At 44.5% G+C, this 14,238-nt stretch overlaps 1 protein-coding gene across 5 annotated transcripts in view; it reads right to left on the bottom strand.

Moving 5' to 3' along the window:
• wdr59 (WD repeat domain 59) overlaps window positions 1-14,238 on the bottom strand; it is a 100,178-nt gene that overhangs the window by 19,363 nt on the left and 66,577 nt on the right. For 4 of the 5 annotated variants that reach the window (XR_005461834.1, XM_038806983.1, XM_038806984.1 and 1 more), the window contains 3 exons: window positions 12,246-12,327; window positions 5,714-5,826; window positions 120-267 (listed from right to left, as the gene is read on the bottom strand). Coding sequence is in view for 3 of the 5 variants with exons in the window: in XM_038806983.1 (XP_038662911.1) it covers window positions 120-267; window positions 5,714-5,826; window positions 12,246-12,327 (343 nt within the window). In the remaining 2 variants the exon portion in view is untranslated. Of the gene's footprint in view, window positions 1-119; window positions 268-5,713; window positions 5,827-12,245; window positions 12,328-14,238 lie in introns of those variants that run through there. The other variant, XR_005461835.1, reaches the window with a different exon arrangement.

Genomic DNA, 14,238 nt, shown 5'->3' with positions numbered 1-14,238 from the left:
AGCAAACAGCTATTGCAGTGGCTTGGAAAGCACTTAAATTACATATATACAGTGCAATTAAATGTAGGAGCAGAATGTGGTACATATCCCAGACCGTGCTGTAGTAAATACACACTTACATAGTGAAAAAGAGGAGTGGAGGTAGAAGTGCGCTGGTAGACCTGCTGCCCTATGCTGCCATAGTCCTGAGGCCTGGACTGGGCTTCAAACACACTGCATAGCATGGCTAGAGTCTGGACATCATGTATTATGCTGTAATGAGTCAGGCTGTGAAGAAACACAGAAGCAGTTAAAGACAGATCAATGAAGCAGTGCAGGAGATGGAGCTAGGCCTCTCTTGACCATTAACAGCTTTAAGTAATTTTAAATGTAACCATGATAAACAATCTAGGTTGCACGCTTCCAAGATCAGCTAAACAAAATCACAAAGACATAGATTAAGATGAGCATTTGTCCATCTCAATCATCCTTCCTTTGAAACCTACAAAATATGTAGGAACTCATTTAATTGTTAAATTGTGATGTGTAAACAGAGCTTGGTGTATTAGAAATCAAAGCACAAGGAGGCTATATAGTCCCTCAAACCCACTCTGCCATCTAAAAAACCCACTCTGCCATCTAAAAAGATTATGCCGCAGACTCTACATCATCTCCACTTTTCTGCTCTATCTCCATATTTTTCAATTCTCTTTGCATCCAAAATCTATCAATCTGAATTTTGAATACACTCACAAAACAGAGCAGTAACAGTAGGGATTTCAACTACTCTAAAATTAACTGGAATAAAAATCAGTATATTAAAAAAAGGCACAAAATTCTTAAAATACTCAATACTAAAAGAGTGAGTGATTGAATGAGTGAGTGAGGTGAGTGAGGTGAGTTGAGTGAGAGTGAGTGAGAGTGAGTGAGTGAGTGAGGTGAGTGAGTGAGAGTGAGTGAGTGTGAGTGAGTGTGAGCCAGCGAGAGAGAGAGAGACAGAGAGAGAGAGAGAGAGAGAGGGGGATGGGGCAAACAAGCAAATGGAATACTCAAATAAATGGTAGGATACTGGGAACTGTAGGAGAACAGGGGAATCTTGGAAGTGCATGGTTACAGATTGCTTGAGGTAGCAGAACAAATAGTATTAAATGGAATACAGGATACTTTTCTTTAGTAGCAGAGGTATAGGAACAGTGGATCGTGCTAGAATCTACAGGACTATGGTCCAACAGCTGGAAAGTGGGATTAGACTCGAGAGCTCTCTTGTGGCTGGCAAAGATACAATTGTCTGAATGATCTCTTTCCATGCCATAGGTTTTCGAGGTTTCTACGTTTCATTGAGTGACCTTCCACAGCCTGCCCAGTGTAGATAGATATATATTCCTAAATTTTACAACTTTTGAGTGAAAAAAATTGTCCTCATCTCAGTCCTAAATGACCATCCTTGAAATGGCAGAGCAAAAAGATGATTTTGGGTAGTAGATCAGACACACATATTCACAGGATTTCATAGAATTTTCAGTGCAGGCCATTCGGCCCATCGAGCCTGCACTGGCTCTTGGAAAGAGCACCCTATTTAAGCCAACGCCTCCACCCTAACCCGTAACCCAGTAACCCCACCTCACTTTTTTGGGCACTAAGGGCAATTTATCACAGCCAATCCACCTAATCTGCACATCTTTGAACTGTGGGAGGAAACCAGAACACCCGGACGAAATCCACGCATACACAGGGAGAACTTGCAGACTCCACACGGACAGTGACCCAGCCGGGAATCGAACCTGGGACCCTGGAGCTGTGAAGCAGCTGTGCCAACCACTGTACTACCATGCTGCCCATATTCACAGGACCTTGTTTAAAATCTGGGGTCAGTGAATGTGGCCACCCTTAGAAACAACTGCCTCTGCAGGAGGTCTTTGCAACAGCACAGAATCCCACTCTGGGGTGCAGAAACAATGATATATTCAACTAAGAACAGCAAGATACCTTTAAGTCAACCAGAGAGGACTTTCCCCCAAAAGCAGATTACATACAAATCAAAGGCGAGAGTTTTTATTGTAAACCAAGATTAGAATAGCAATTTAGATCCTGAGGAAATTTCAAAAGTTTAGCAGATCCATCAATATCTAAACTCCCAATGATGAACCTAGTTTCAACATTAGTACTAACAAAACTCACATGATGGTGTCAGTCTTGGTTCAGAGGCAGCACTCCCAGCTTCTGAGTAAGGTCATAGTTTCAAGCCCGACTCCAGAGACTACAGTGGAACTGCTGCACTCTCCAAGGTGTCGTATTTCAGACATGACATTAAACAAGGTCTCCCTCAAAGGGACATAAACTTTATCGTGGCAGTACTTTGAAGAAATTAATGAGTTATCCCTGGTGTCCTGGTCAATAATTATTCCTCAGCCAATACTACTAAAAATAGATGATCTGATCATTACGACATTGCTATTTTTGGAAGCTTACTGTGTACAAACTATAGAATAATAGAAAGGTTAGAGTACAGGAAGAGGCCATTTGACTGGTTGTGTCCACGCTGGCTCTCTGCAAGAACATTTCATCTCATCCCTCTGCACAGCCTTTTCATGGTGCCCTGTAAGTTTTTGTCCCCTCAGATAATGATTTAATTTTCTTTTGAAAACCACAAATGAATCTGCCTCCACCACACTCTCAGGCAGTACATTCCAAATCCTAACCACTTGCTGGGGGAAAAAACTTTTACCTATGTTGCCAGCATCTTTTGCCAATTACCTTAAATCTGTGCACTCTAGGTCTTGATCCTTCTGCCAATGGGAACAGTTTCTCCCTATTTACCCTGTCCTGATCCCTTATGGTTTTAAACACCTTTATCAAATCTCCTTTTAATCTCTCGTCTTCAAAGAAAACAGCCTATGTTTCTACAATCTAACTGGAGCTAACTCATCCCTGGAACCATTCTCATGATTTTTTTTCTGCAGCCTTTCTAATACCTTCACAAATTGCTGGCCATATTTCTGATATTACAGTGGCGACGATATTTCACGAGTGCAGCAGTGTCTGCAAAATGCAAATATGTCCTGAGGTCATGAAAGGTGCTACATGGACACTAATCTTTCTATGCAGCAAGTTAAACAGCAAAAGGGTTTGCAGAGGTTCGCAGTATTGACTCTTCAATACAATGAGAAATTGCAGGATGATAGCACAATTCATTCATAAAATGTCCGAAATAAATTTTTGGTTTTCCCTACATTTCATATTCTTTAATTATTCGCTCATGGCTGGGCCAGCATTTATTGCACATCCATGAGAGTATTTAACAGTCAACCACATCGCTGTGGATCTGGAGTCACCTGTAGTCCAGACCAGATAACGACGACAGATTTCCTTCCCTAAAGGACATTAGTGAACCAGATGGGTTTTTCTGACAATCGACAATGGTTTCGTGGATGACTTCCGGTGGCGGCCATGGGGGAGTAAGTCGCATATTTGATAGCCCTGCCTGTGACGGACTTTTGGACCTTTTCCCCCCGCTTTTTTCCAGATTTTATGGGATAAATCGGTGAAGAGTGAGACAGTGAGGAGAAATCCCCCTCCGGTGTATGGAGAATTGGAACAGAAGTAGCCATGTGAGAAGACAAAGTCCTATAAGGGGCTGTTTAGCACAGGACTAAATCGCTGGCTTTGAAAGCAGACCAGGCAGGCCAGCAGCACGGTTCGATTCCCATACCAGCCTCCCTGAACAGGCACCGGAATGTGGCGACAAGGGGCTTTTCACAGTAACTTCATTTGAAGCCTACTCGTGACAATAAGTGATTTTCATTTCATTAGGAAGACGCGAGCAGAGCTGGTAACGTGGGAAAGCATGGCGGACCGCAAGGGCCGCAGGGAGACAGCACTGTGGAGCAGCTGGTGAAGTTTTTCGAAGATTGTTTCGCCAAGCTGAAGGAGGACACGCTGGACCCGATTAAGGTTTCGATTGATCAAGTTGTGCAGAATCAAGAGATCCACGGAAGAGAGATCCAGGAGGTGAATAACGAGAATAAGGTTATTTTGGGCTTTGTGTGGGTGGGTAAAACCCCGCGAGTCAAGAAAGTGTTGCGGAGCGCAGACAGGGGGAGGGTGGGTTGGCGCTGCCGAACTTCTGCAATTACTACTGGGTGGCTAATATAGCCATGATTAGTAAGTTGGTAGTGGGGGAGGGGTCGCTGTGGGAGCGGATGGAGGCGGCGTCATGCAAAGATACAAGTTTGGGAGCACTGATAACAACACCACTTCCGTTCTCACCGGCTCGATACTCCACAAATCCGGTGGTGGTGGCAGCTCTGAGAATCTGGGGGCAATGTAGGAGATATAAGAGAGTGAAGGGAGCGTCGGTTTGGACCACAATTTATAATACTCATCGGTTTGTAGCAGATAGGCTGGATGGTGGGTTCCGGAGATGGAAAAGGGCAGGAATTAGAAGGGTGGGGGATCTATTTATAGGTGGGAGCTTCCCCAGCTTGAAAGCCTTGGAGGATAAATTTGAATTGCCAGCGGGGAATGGGTTTAGGTATTTGCAGGTGCAAGACTTCCTGAGAAAGCAGATTCCGGCCTTTCCGCTGCTGCCGCCACGGAGGATACAGGATAGAGTAGTCTCCAGTACCTGGGCGGGAGAGGGGAAGGTATCGGATATTTACCAGGAGCTTTCGGAGGCGGAGGAAACTCCGGTGGAGGAGCTTAAGGGCAAGATGGAGGACGAGCTAGGAGAAGAGATAGAGGCGGGTCTATGGGCAGACACCCTAAGCAGGGTTAATACATCCTCATCATGTGCCAGGCTTAGCCTGATACTTTTTAAGGTAGTCCACCGGGCACACATGACAGTGGCCCGGATGAGCAGGTTTTCCGGGGTAGAGGATAGGTGTGCAAGATGCGTGGGAAGCCCAGCAAATCATGTCCACGTGTTTTGGGCGTGCCCGAAGCTTAGAGGGTTTTGGCAGGGTTTCGCTCAGGCAATGTCCACGGTACTAAAAACACGGGTGGTGTCGAGTCCAGAGGTAGCGATCTTTGGAGTGTCGGAAGAGCTGGGAGTTCAGGGCGCAAAAGAGGCTGACATTTTGGCCTTTGCCGCTCTGGTAGTCCGGAGACGGATCTTGTTAATGTGGAGGGACTCGAAGCCCCCGAGTGTACAGACCTGGGTTAGTGACATGGCTGGGTTTCTCAGTCTCGAGAAGATAAAATTCGCTTTAAGAGGATCAATGGTTGGGTTCACCCGGAGGTGGCAGCCGTTCGTCGGTTTTCTCGGGGAAAATTTAAATGTCAGCAGAAGCAGAATTCCAGGGGGGGGGGGGGGGGGGGGGGGGGGATGCCAGATTGTTGTTTTATGGTTGGGGTGTGAGAAGATTGGGATGGTGGCGGAAATGTTTATTATACCATGTTTATGTCATTGTTATTATTATAAAAACTTTCAAATACCTAAATAAAAAAATATTTTTTAAAAAGACAATGGTTTCGTGGTTATCTTTAGATTTTTAGTTCCAGAGATATTAAATTTCACCATCTGCCATTGCGGGATTTGAACCCGGGTCCCCAGAGCATGACTCTTCGTCTCTGCATTACTAGTCCAATGACAGTCACTACACTACTGCCTCCCCATTAGTTAAAGGAATGGAGATTCTTACAGAGACAGGCTTGAGGTCATTTCAGACAAACCATGGCCTGGTTTGTTCAGTTTGTCACAACACTTAATTGCTGCTGCTAGCCAAATCAATCTTACAGCGACTCCAGGAGCTGTCGGCCAAATGGATGTCGTGCCCACGGTGTTTCTATGTCGGGGTCCGGATGGGGACTGAGGAAGGAGTCTGTAGCAACAGCAGCCAGAGACCAAACCTAAAACACAGGGAAATATATATGAAATTAGTATGTGCCGAGGAACAGGAAATGTAGAGCCATGCTCTGGAATGCACCAGTGAGAACAGGATTATTTAGACTGGCTACCAGTTAACTGGTGGAACTGAATGAAAAAGTCAAACCATTTTTCCACCTTATTATATATAATCAGAAATTCTAAGCTAACGACTTCCACATTTTGAACCCCATAATGTTGCCTGTTGTGTCTGCAGGTTAAAAAATAAATGAAGGAATCAAGGTGAAAATCCACGGTAAGATTATCTTTCGAAGAGCACGAGTGTCCTGCCAGCATTTAACCCTTTAACATCACCACCAATTCAGTTTAGCTGCTCATTTATCTCATTGCTGCTTGAGGAATCCTACTGTGATTAATCTGGCTGCTGTGTTTTCCCACATGACAAGAATGACAATAATCCCAGAAAGTAACAAACTGGCTGTGAAGTGATCTGGGAGGATCCGAGGACATAAAATGGACTATATGAATGCAATTTTGTTCTTTCTCAAGGATGGTTCTATTAATGTATCGATGGAGCAAAAGGACAAGGCAGCACAGTTCCACAACTATTAGAGATTAAATTACTTAAATTGGGGGATTAGCTGTTAGCGTGTTAGCCAGGGTTTAGATATTTCAGTAAACTCAGGGAAGGTGGTAAGAGAGGGGGAGGGGTGGCATTGTTAGTCAAGGACAGTATTACGGTGGCTGAGAGGACATTTGATGAGGACTCGAATACTGAGGTAGTGTGGGCTGGGTTAAGAAACAGGAATGGAGAGGTCAGCCTGTTAGTTGTTTTCTATAGGCCTCCGAAAAGTTCCAGAGATGTAGAAGAAAGGACTGCAAAGATGATTCTGGATAGGAGCAAAAGAAACAGAGTAGTTGTTATGGGGGACTTCAACTTTCCAAATATTGACTGGAAACACTATAGTTCGAGTACTTTGGATGGGTCTGTTTTTGTCCAATGTGTGCAGGAGGGTTTCCTGATGCAGTATGTAGATAGGCCAACGAGAGGTGAGGCCGTATTGGATTTGGTACTGGGTAATGAACCAGGCCAGGTGTCAAATTTGGAGGTAGGTGAGCACTTTGGTGATAGTGACCACAATTCGATTACGTTTACTTTAGCGATGGAAAGGGATACGTATATACCGCAAGGCATGAGTCATGTCTGGGGGAAAGGCAATTATGATGCGATGAGGCAAGACTTAGGATGCATCGGCTGGAGAGGAAAACTGCAGGGGTGGGCACAATGGAAATGTGGAGCATGTTCAAGGAACGGCTACTGCGTGTCCTTGATAAGTATGTACCTCTCAGGCAGGGAGGAAGAGGTCAAGCGAGGGAACCATGGTTTACTAAAGCAGTTGAAACACTTGTCAAGAGGAAGAAGGAGGCTTATGTAAAGATGAGACGTGAGGGTTCAGTTAGGGCGCTTGAGAGTTACAAGTTAGCTAGGAAGGATCTAAGGAGAGAGATAAGAGCCAGGAGGGCCCATGAGAAGTCTTTGGCAGGTAGGATCAAGGATAACCCTAAAGCTTTCTATAGATATGTCAGGAATAAAAGAATGACTAAGGTAAGAGTAGGGCCAGTCAAGGACAGTAGTGGGAAGTTGTGCATGGAGTCCGAGGAGATAGGAGAGGTTCTGAATGAGTATTTTTCATCTGTATTCACACAGGAAAAAGACAATGTTGTCAAGGAGAAGACTGAGATGCGGGCTACTAGACTAGAAGGGCTTGAGGTTCATAAGGAGGAGGTGTCAGCGATTCTGGAAAGTGTGAAAATAGATAAGTCCCCTGGGCTGGATGGGATTTATCCTAGGATTCTCTGGGAAGCTAGGGAGGAGATTGCTGAGCCTTTGGCTTTGATCTTTAAGTCATCTTTGTCTACAGGAATAGTGCCAGAAGACTGGAGGATAGCAAATGTTGTTCCCTTGTTCAAGAAGGGGAGTAGAGACAACCCCGGTAACTATAGACCAGTGAGCCTTACTTCTGTTGTGGGAAAAGTCTTGGAAAGGTTTATAAGAGATAGGGTGTATAATCATCTGGAAAGGAATAATTTGATCAGAGATAGTCAACATGGTTTTGTGAAGGGTAGGTCGTGCCTCACAAACCTCAGAGTTCTTTGAGAAGGTGACCAAACAGGTGGACGAGAGTAAAGCAGTTGATGTGGTGTATATGGATTTCAGTAAAGCGTTTGATAAGGTTCCCCACGGTAGGCTATTGCAGAAAATACAGAGGCATGGGATTCAGGGTGATTTAGCAACTTGGATCAGAAATTGGCTAGCTGATAGAAGACAAAGGGTGGTGGTTGATGGTAAATATTCTGACTGGTGTCCAGTTACTAGTGATGTACCACAATGATCTGTTTTGGGCCGCTGCTGTTTGTCATTTTTATAAATGACCTGCAGGAGGACGTAGAAGGATGGGTGAGTAAATTTGCAGATGACACTAAAGTCGGTGGAGTTGTGGACAGTGCAGAAGGATGTTACAAGTTACAGAGGGACATAGATAAGCAGCAGAGCTGGGCCGACAGGTGGCAAATGGAGTTTAATGCAGAAAAGTGTGAGGTGATTAATTTTGGAAGGAATAACAGGAAGACAGAATACTGGGCTAATGGTAAGATTCTTGGTAGTGTGGATGAGCAGAGAGATCTCAGTGTCCATGTCCATAGATCCCTGAAAGTTGACACCCAGGTTGTTAAGAAGGCGTACGGTATGTTAGCTTTTATTGGTAGAGGAATTGAGTTTCGGAGCCATGAGGTCGTGTTGCAGTTGTACAAAACTCTGGTGCGGCCGCATTTGGAATATTGCGTGCAGTTCTGGTCGCCACATTATAGGAAGGACGTGGAAGCATTGGAAAGGGTATAGAGGAGATTTACAAGGATGTTGCCTGGTATGGAGGGAAGATCTTATGAGGAAAGGCTGAAGGACTTGAGGCTGTTTTCATTAGAGAGAAGAAGGTTAAGAGGTGACTTAATTGAGACATACAGGATGATCAGAGGATTAGATAGGGTGGACATCGAGAGCCTTTTTCCTCAGATGGTGATGTCCAGCACTTGTCCGGCAAGTGCTCCACCTTTGGGTGTGAGACAGAGATATATGGGGAATGCTTTAATTGCCTCAATGAGCTTGTCAAATAATCACCCAATCGTTATAGACCAATTTTGAATTGTGTGATCCGAACAGTTTCACTTTCCCAGATTAAAAGGAAACCACTAAAGAAATGCAAACGTCCTATATGTAAACCAACAACTTTTATAAAACACAATGGATAATTGAAACTGTAAAGAATGGCGAGAGGTGTGTGTGTGTGTGGGGGTCCACACTTCAGGCTTGACACACATAAATGTGCTGGGTCAGTGAGTAGTATCAAACAGCAGGTGGATAACAGTGTCAGTAACTATCCAAGGTTCAATACAAGTTGAGCATAACTTCTCCACTTTTCAATTCTATTTCTCTAGAAATAAACTTTAGAACAAAAAACAAAGAAAAGTGCAGCACAGGAACAGGCCCGTCGGCCCTCCAAGCCTGCGCCGACCATGCTGCCCGTCTAAACTAAAATCCTCATTTGCTTTTTTTTTTTAAATGGCCTTATTAACCTGCATCACTACTTCTATTGGCTTGTGTATTTACACTCCCAGATTCTCTTGCTCCTCTTTCCCTTTTAGATTCTTATTTTCCAAAAAGTATGAGACGTCTTTATTTTTCTTACCAAATGTTACACTCAGTTATCTTTATTGAAATCCATGTGCTAATTATGTGCCCATTTTCATATTTGCTAATATCTTCATGCGATTTACTGTGATCCTCCTCGGTGGCAATGAACCCCAACCCCCTCAAAAAAGGGAATCTGGTGTCATTCCCAAATGAGAAATTGTGTTTCTGATTCCAAAATTGGCATCGTTAATATAAATTGTGAACAACCGTCCAACTCTGAGCTTTGTGGGTCTCCACTTCCAGCTTCTGCCAATCCAAATAGCCACCTATTGTCCCTGCTCTGTGATAGCCTGATAGCTTTCCATTTAGTCCTGTGATTCTAAATGCTCTAAATGTGTCCATTTGTCTATTATGTGGTACCTTATCAAAGGCCACTTGGAAGCCTAGATATATGGTAACTACTGTACTAACCTAGCCTACTCTTCCAATAATCCAGTTAAGTTGATCAAGTGTTGGGTGGCATGGTGGCGCAGTGGTTTGCACTGCTGAATCATGGCGCTGATAACTGAGTGTAACATTTTGGTAAGAAAAAGAAAGAACTCTCGGGCGGGATTCTCCCAACGGGCAGCTAAGTGCCAAGGCGGAGTAAAAATGGGAGTGTTTTACTCCAGCATCGGCACCTGTACCGGGACTCCATTCTGCGGCCCACAGGCGCTAGGATGGAATTGGAGCGGCCTCTGCGCTCAATTAGCGCATGCACAGTGGCCTTCTTCACAGCAGCGGCCCCAACGGCAAATGGCGCAGGGCTACAGGACGTAGCGCGGAGTAAAGGAGGCGGGGGGGGGGGGGGGGGGGGGGGGGGGGGGGGACTCTGTCCCTCATATTTTTGGGAAAATAAGAATCTAAACGGGAGAGAGGAGCAAGAGGATCTTGATTATAAATACACAAGCCAACAGAAGTAGCAAGGCAGGTTAATAATACGGTTATTTTTTAAAAAGCAATGCCTGGTATGGAGGGCATCAGTTATGAGGAGAGGTTGAATAAACTTGGTTTGTTCTCACTGGAACGACAGAGGTTGACCTGATAGAGGTCTACAAAATTATGAGGGGCATAGACAGAGTGGATCGTCAGGCTTTTTCCCCAGAGTAGAGGGGTCAATTACTAGGGGGCATGGGTTTAAGGCGCGAGGGGCAAGGTTTAGAGGAGATGTACGAGGCAAGTTTTTTTTACACAGAGGGTAGTGGGTGCCTGGAACTCGCTGCCGGAGGTGGTGGTGGAAGCAGGAAAGATAGTGACATTTAAGGGGCATCTTGAAAAATACATGAATAGGATGGGAATAGAGGGATACGGACCCCGGAAGTGTGGAAGATTTTAGTTCAGACGGGCAGCATGGTCGGCGCAGGCTTGGAGGGCCGAAGGGCCTGTTCCTGTGCTGCACTTTTCTTTGTTTTTTGTTCTAAAGTTTATTTCTAGAGAAATAGAATTGAAAAGTGGAGAAGTTATGCTCAACTTGTATTGAACCTGGGGCATATTTGGAGTTAGTTTGTTATCCGCCTTGTCTCAGTTGGGACGCAACAGTGTTCCTCCATCGGGCCCCGACTTCTGCTGTGGTTTGTGCCTCCATCACTTCTAGTTCAGTTACTACAGTCCTCTGCCATGTTGTTTTCTCCTGCCCCTTTAACCGTTGCATCTCTCTGGTAACTTGTGCCGTCTTTGATATTTCATATTTCAAAACTTACTGTTATTTTGTGCCCCAGAAAACTCCTCACTGAGCTCCTGACTTCCCTGGCTGGGATTTCACCCGAAGTCATATTGTCGGTGTGTTAGTCGAAGTTCCCTATTGAGTCCTGAGATGTTGTTGTGGCATTTAGCGCAGTTTCTGTAATTTGAGTTGTTGGCTCAACGACCAACCTGATGGATCAGTTGTTGTGTTAGTCTGGCCCCTCACCTGAAACCTGCCTGGCATGGTTAAACCTGCCAGGGGCCTATACCCCACTGGTATAGCTCCTAGGTACCCAGGGGCTCGCAAGCCTCCCCATCACAAGGTCACAGCATACAATGAAGACATTTGGAGTACCTGATACTATTTTGGTTACCATATTATAAAAAGACTAGGGACACCAGAGAGGTTGCAAAATGATTTCACAAGGATGATGTCAGAAATGTGAGGTTAAACAAATGAGGAAAGGATAAACACAGTTGTTACAGCGCAGGAGGATGACATTTGGCCCATCGTGTCTGGATGTCAATTTTTCAAGAGAATCCTGAGGGGTTACCTAATTTAAGCCTTTAAAATTATTAACGGTTTTGATAAAATAGACAGAGCACATTTCTACATTTGGGGAAGAGAAAAACTGAAAGCCATCAATATAAGATAGTCACAAATAAAATGGGGAATTTAGGAGAGTAGTGAGAATGTGGGAACCTGCTACCACAGGGAGTGGTTGAGGCAAATAGTGTGGATGCAGTGAAGAGGAAGCTAGACAAGTAGCTGAGAGAATAGGGAGTAGAGGATCAAGCTGGTAGTGTTAGATGGCAGGAGACTTGAACGGAGCATGCCAACAAATGGTCTGTTTCAGTGCTGTATATTCTATGTGAATCTGTGAGGGGACTGAAACTGACCCAAAAGTCGAATACATCCCAACAGCTTTCCCCAATCTCATAACCAACTACTCATCTTCAATCACACATCCTCTTCTCCTCTCTGACTTCCTTAACATCTTTGTAGGTAGAATAACGGAATAGGATCAGTACCTGTACAAGGTCTCGCCGTCCAACTGACAGAGCTGCAGCAGCATTCTTCTGGCACGTATCCTGGATATCATTCACATTCAGTCTGAAAGGTAAAAGAGGGAAATAAAATAAACTAAAAGTACAATTTTGTCCTTTAAAAAAAGCAGTTAGACAGTTACATGGGCAGGGTCGGTATAGAGGGATAAGGGCCAAATGCGGGCAAGTGGGACTGGTTTAATGATAGAAACTGGGTGGCATGGACCAGCTGGGCCTGTTTTGATGCTGTAAACGTCTATGATTCTATGATGTCTGAGATACAAAAAGCACAGTCCTCGGGGGGGTTTTCATCAGATATGCCTCAGCCCAAACTGTTGGGATCCTAAAAAACTTAATTTCCATTTTGGAATCTTCTCATTATCGTCAGTGGGGTCAAAAGGAGAATTCTTCAATGGCTGCTGTCATTCCTGACATGGGTAAGATGGTGGTGGTTATCAAGGCCATTCATTACAGAGAATGTCACAAAGAAATCCTTCCTGGAAATACCCTCAGGCAATCCGATTTTAGCTGAGGCCTAACCTTTGCAGCACTCCACTAATTACACGATGCCATCCCAAAAATCACCCATTTATTCCTACTGTTTTCTGTCTGTGAACCAATCCTCAATCCATGCTAATATGTTACCACTCAAATTACACGAGCTCTTGCCTTGTTACAACCGCATGCTTGGGACAACTTATTAAATGTCTCCTGAAAACACAAATATAATGGGTTGGATTTTGCAGTCCCAATAGCGGTGAACACCAAGAACTTCACTGTTATTGAGGGCTGCCATAAAATCATAACTTTAGAATTATAATTCCTACAGATCAGGTGGAGGCCATTCGGCCCATCGAAGATTGTTCAATTGCATTTCTTCGTTCATTCTCAGGGCGAAGGTGTTGCTAACAAGGTCAGCATTTATTGCTCATCCCTAGTTGCCCTTGGGAAAGTGGTGGCAAAAACTTCACATCAGTTTTCTCTGTGTTGACATAGAAAAACTTAAGGAGGCCATTTGTGACCGAGCTGGTTATAAAAATTGGCAGTCTAATCCAACCTTCCAGCTCTTGGTCCACAGTCCTGTAGGTAACAGCATTTTAGGTACGTATCCAAGTGTTTTCTAAATGCATTGGCGGATTCTGCCTTGCCCATCCTTTCAGGCAGAGTTCCAGAAAACCGCCTGCCCCACTCTCTGGGCAAAAGAATCTCCTCAACTCCACTCCAATCCTTCCAACTATTACTTTACATCTGATAGCCCTGGTTATTGATCACAATGCTAAGGAAACAGTTCCTTCTTATCCATTGTCTAGGTTCTTCATAATTCTACCTCAATAAAACTTCCTGTCAGTAGCCTCTGATCCAAAGAAAACAACCCCAGACCATCCGGTCTTTCAACATAGAACATACAGTGCAGAAGGAGACCATTCAGCCCATCGAGTCTGCACCGACCCACTTAAGCCCTCATTTCCACCCTATTCCCATAACCCAATAACCCATCCTAAACCATTTGGTCACTTAGGGCAATTTATCATGGCCAATCCACCTAACCTGTACGTCTTTGGTCTGTGGGAGGAAACCAAAGCACCCGGAGAAAACCCACGCAGACACGGGGAGAACGTGCAGACTCCGCACAGACAGTGACCCAAGCCGGGAATCAAACCTGGGACACTTGCGCTTTGAAGCCACAGTGCTATCCACTTGTGCTACAGTGCTGCCCCACAGATGGTCAAGTTTCCTCATAAATAAAATTCTCAATTCCAGGCAATGTCTTTGTAAATTTCCTTTGTACCCTAACTAGTTCAATCACATCCTTTTTTCTTCAATTTATATATTTTAAAATAAATTTAGAGTACCCAATTCATTTTTTTTTCCAATTAAGGGGCAATTTAGCGTGGCTAATCCACCTATCCTGTGCATCTTTTGGATTGTGGGGGCGAAACCCATGCAAGTACGGGGAAAATGTGCAAACTCGACGCGG

This window comes from Scyliorhinus canicula, chromosome 9, assembly GCF_902713615.1.
Source record: "Scyliorhinus canicula chromosome 9, sScyCan1.1, whole genome shotgun sequence".
Taxonomy (NCBI): domain Eukaryota; kingdom Metazoa; phylum Chordata; class Chondrichthyes; order Carcharhiniformes; family Scyliorhinidae; genus Scyliorhinus; species Scyliorhinus canicula.
The sequence above is the reverse complement of the archived record's forward strand: the minus strand, read 5'-3'. Positions and strand labels throughout refer to the sequence as shown.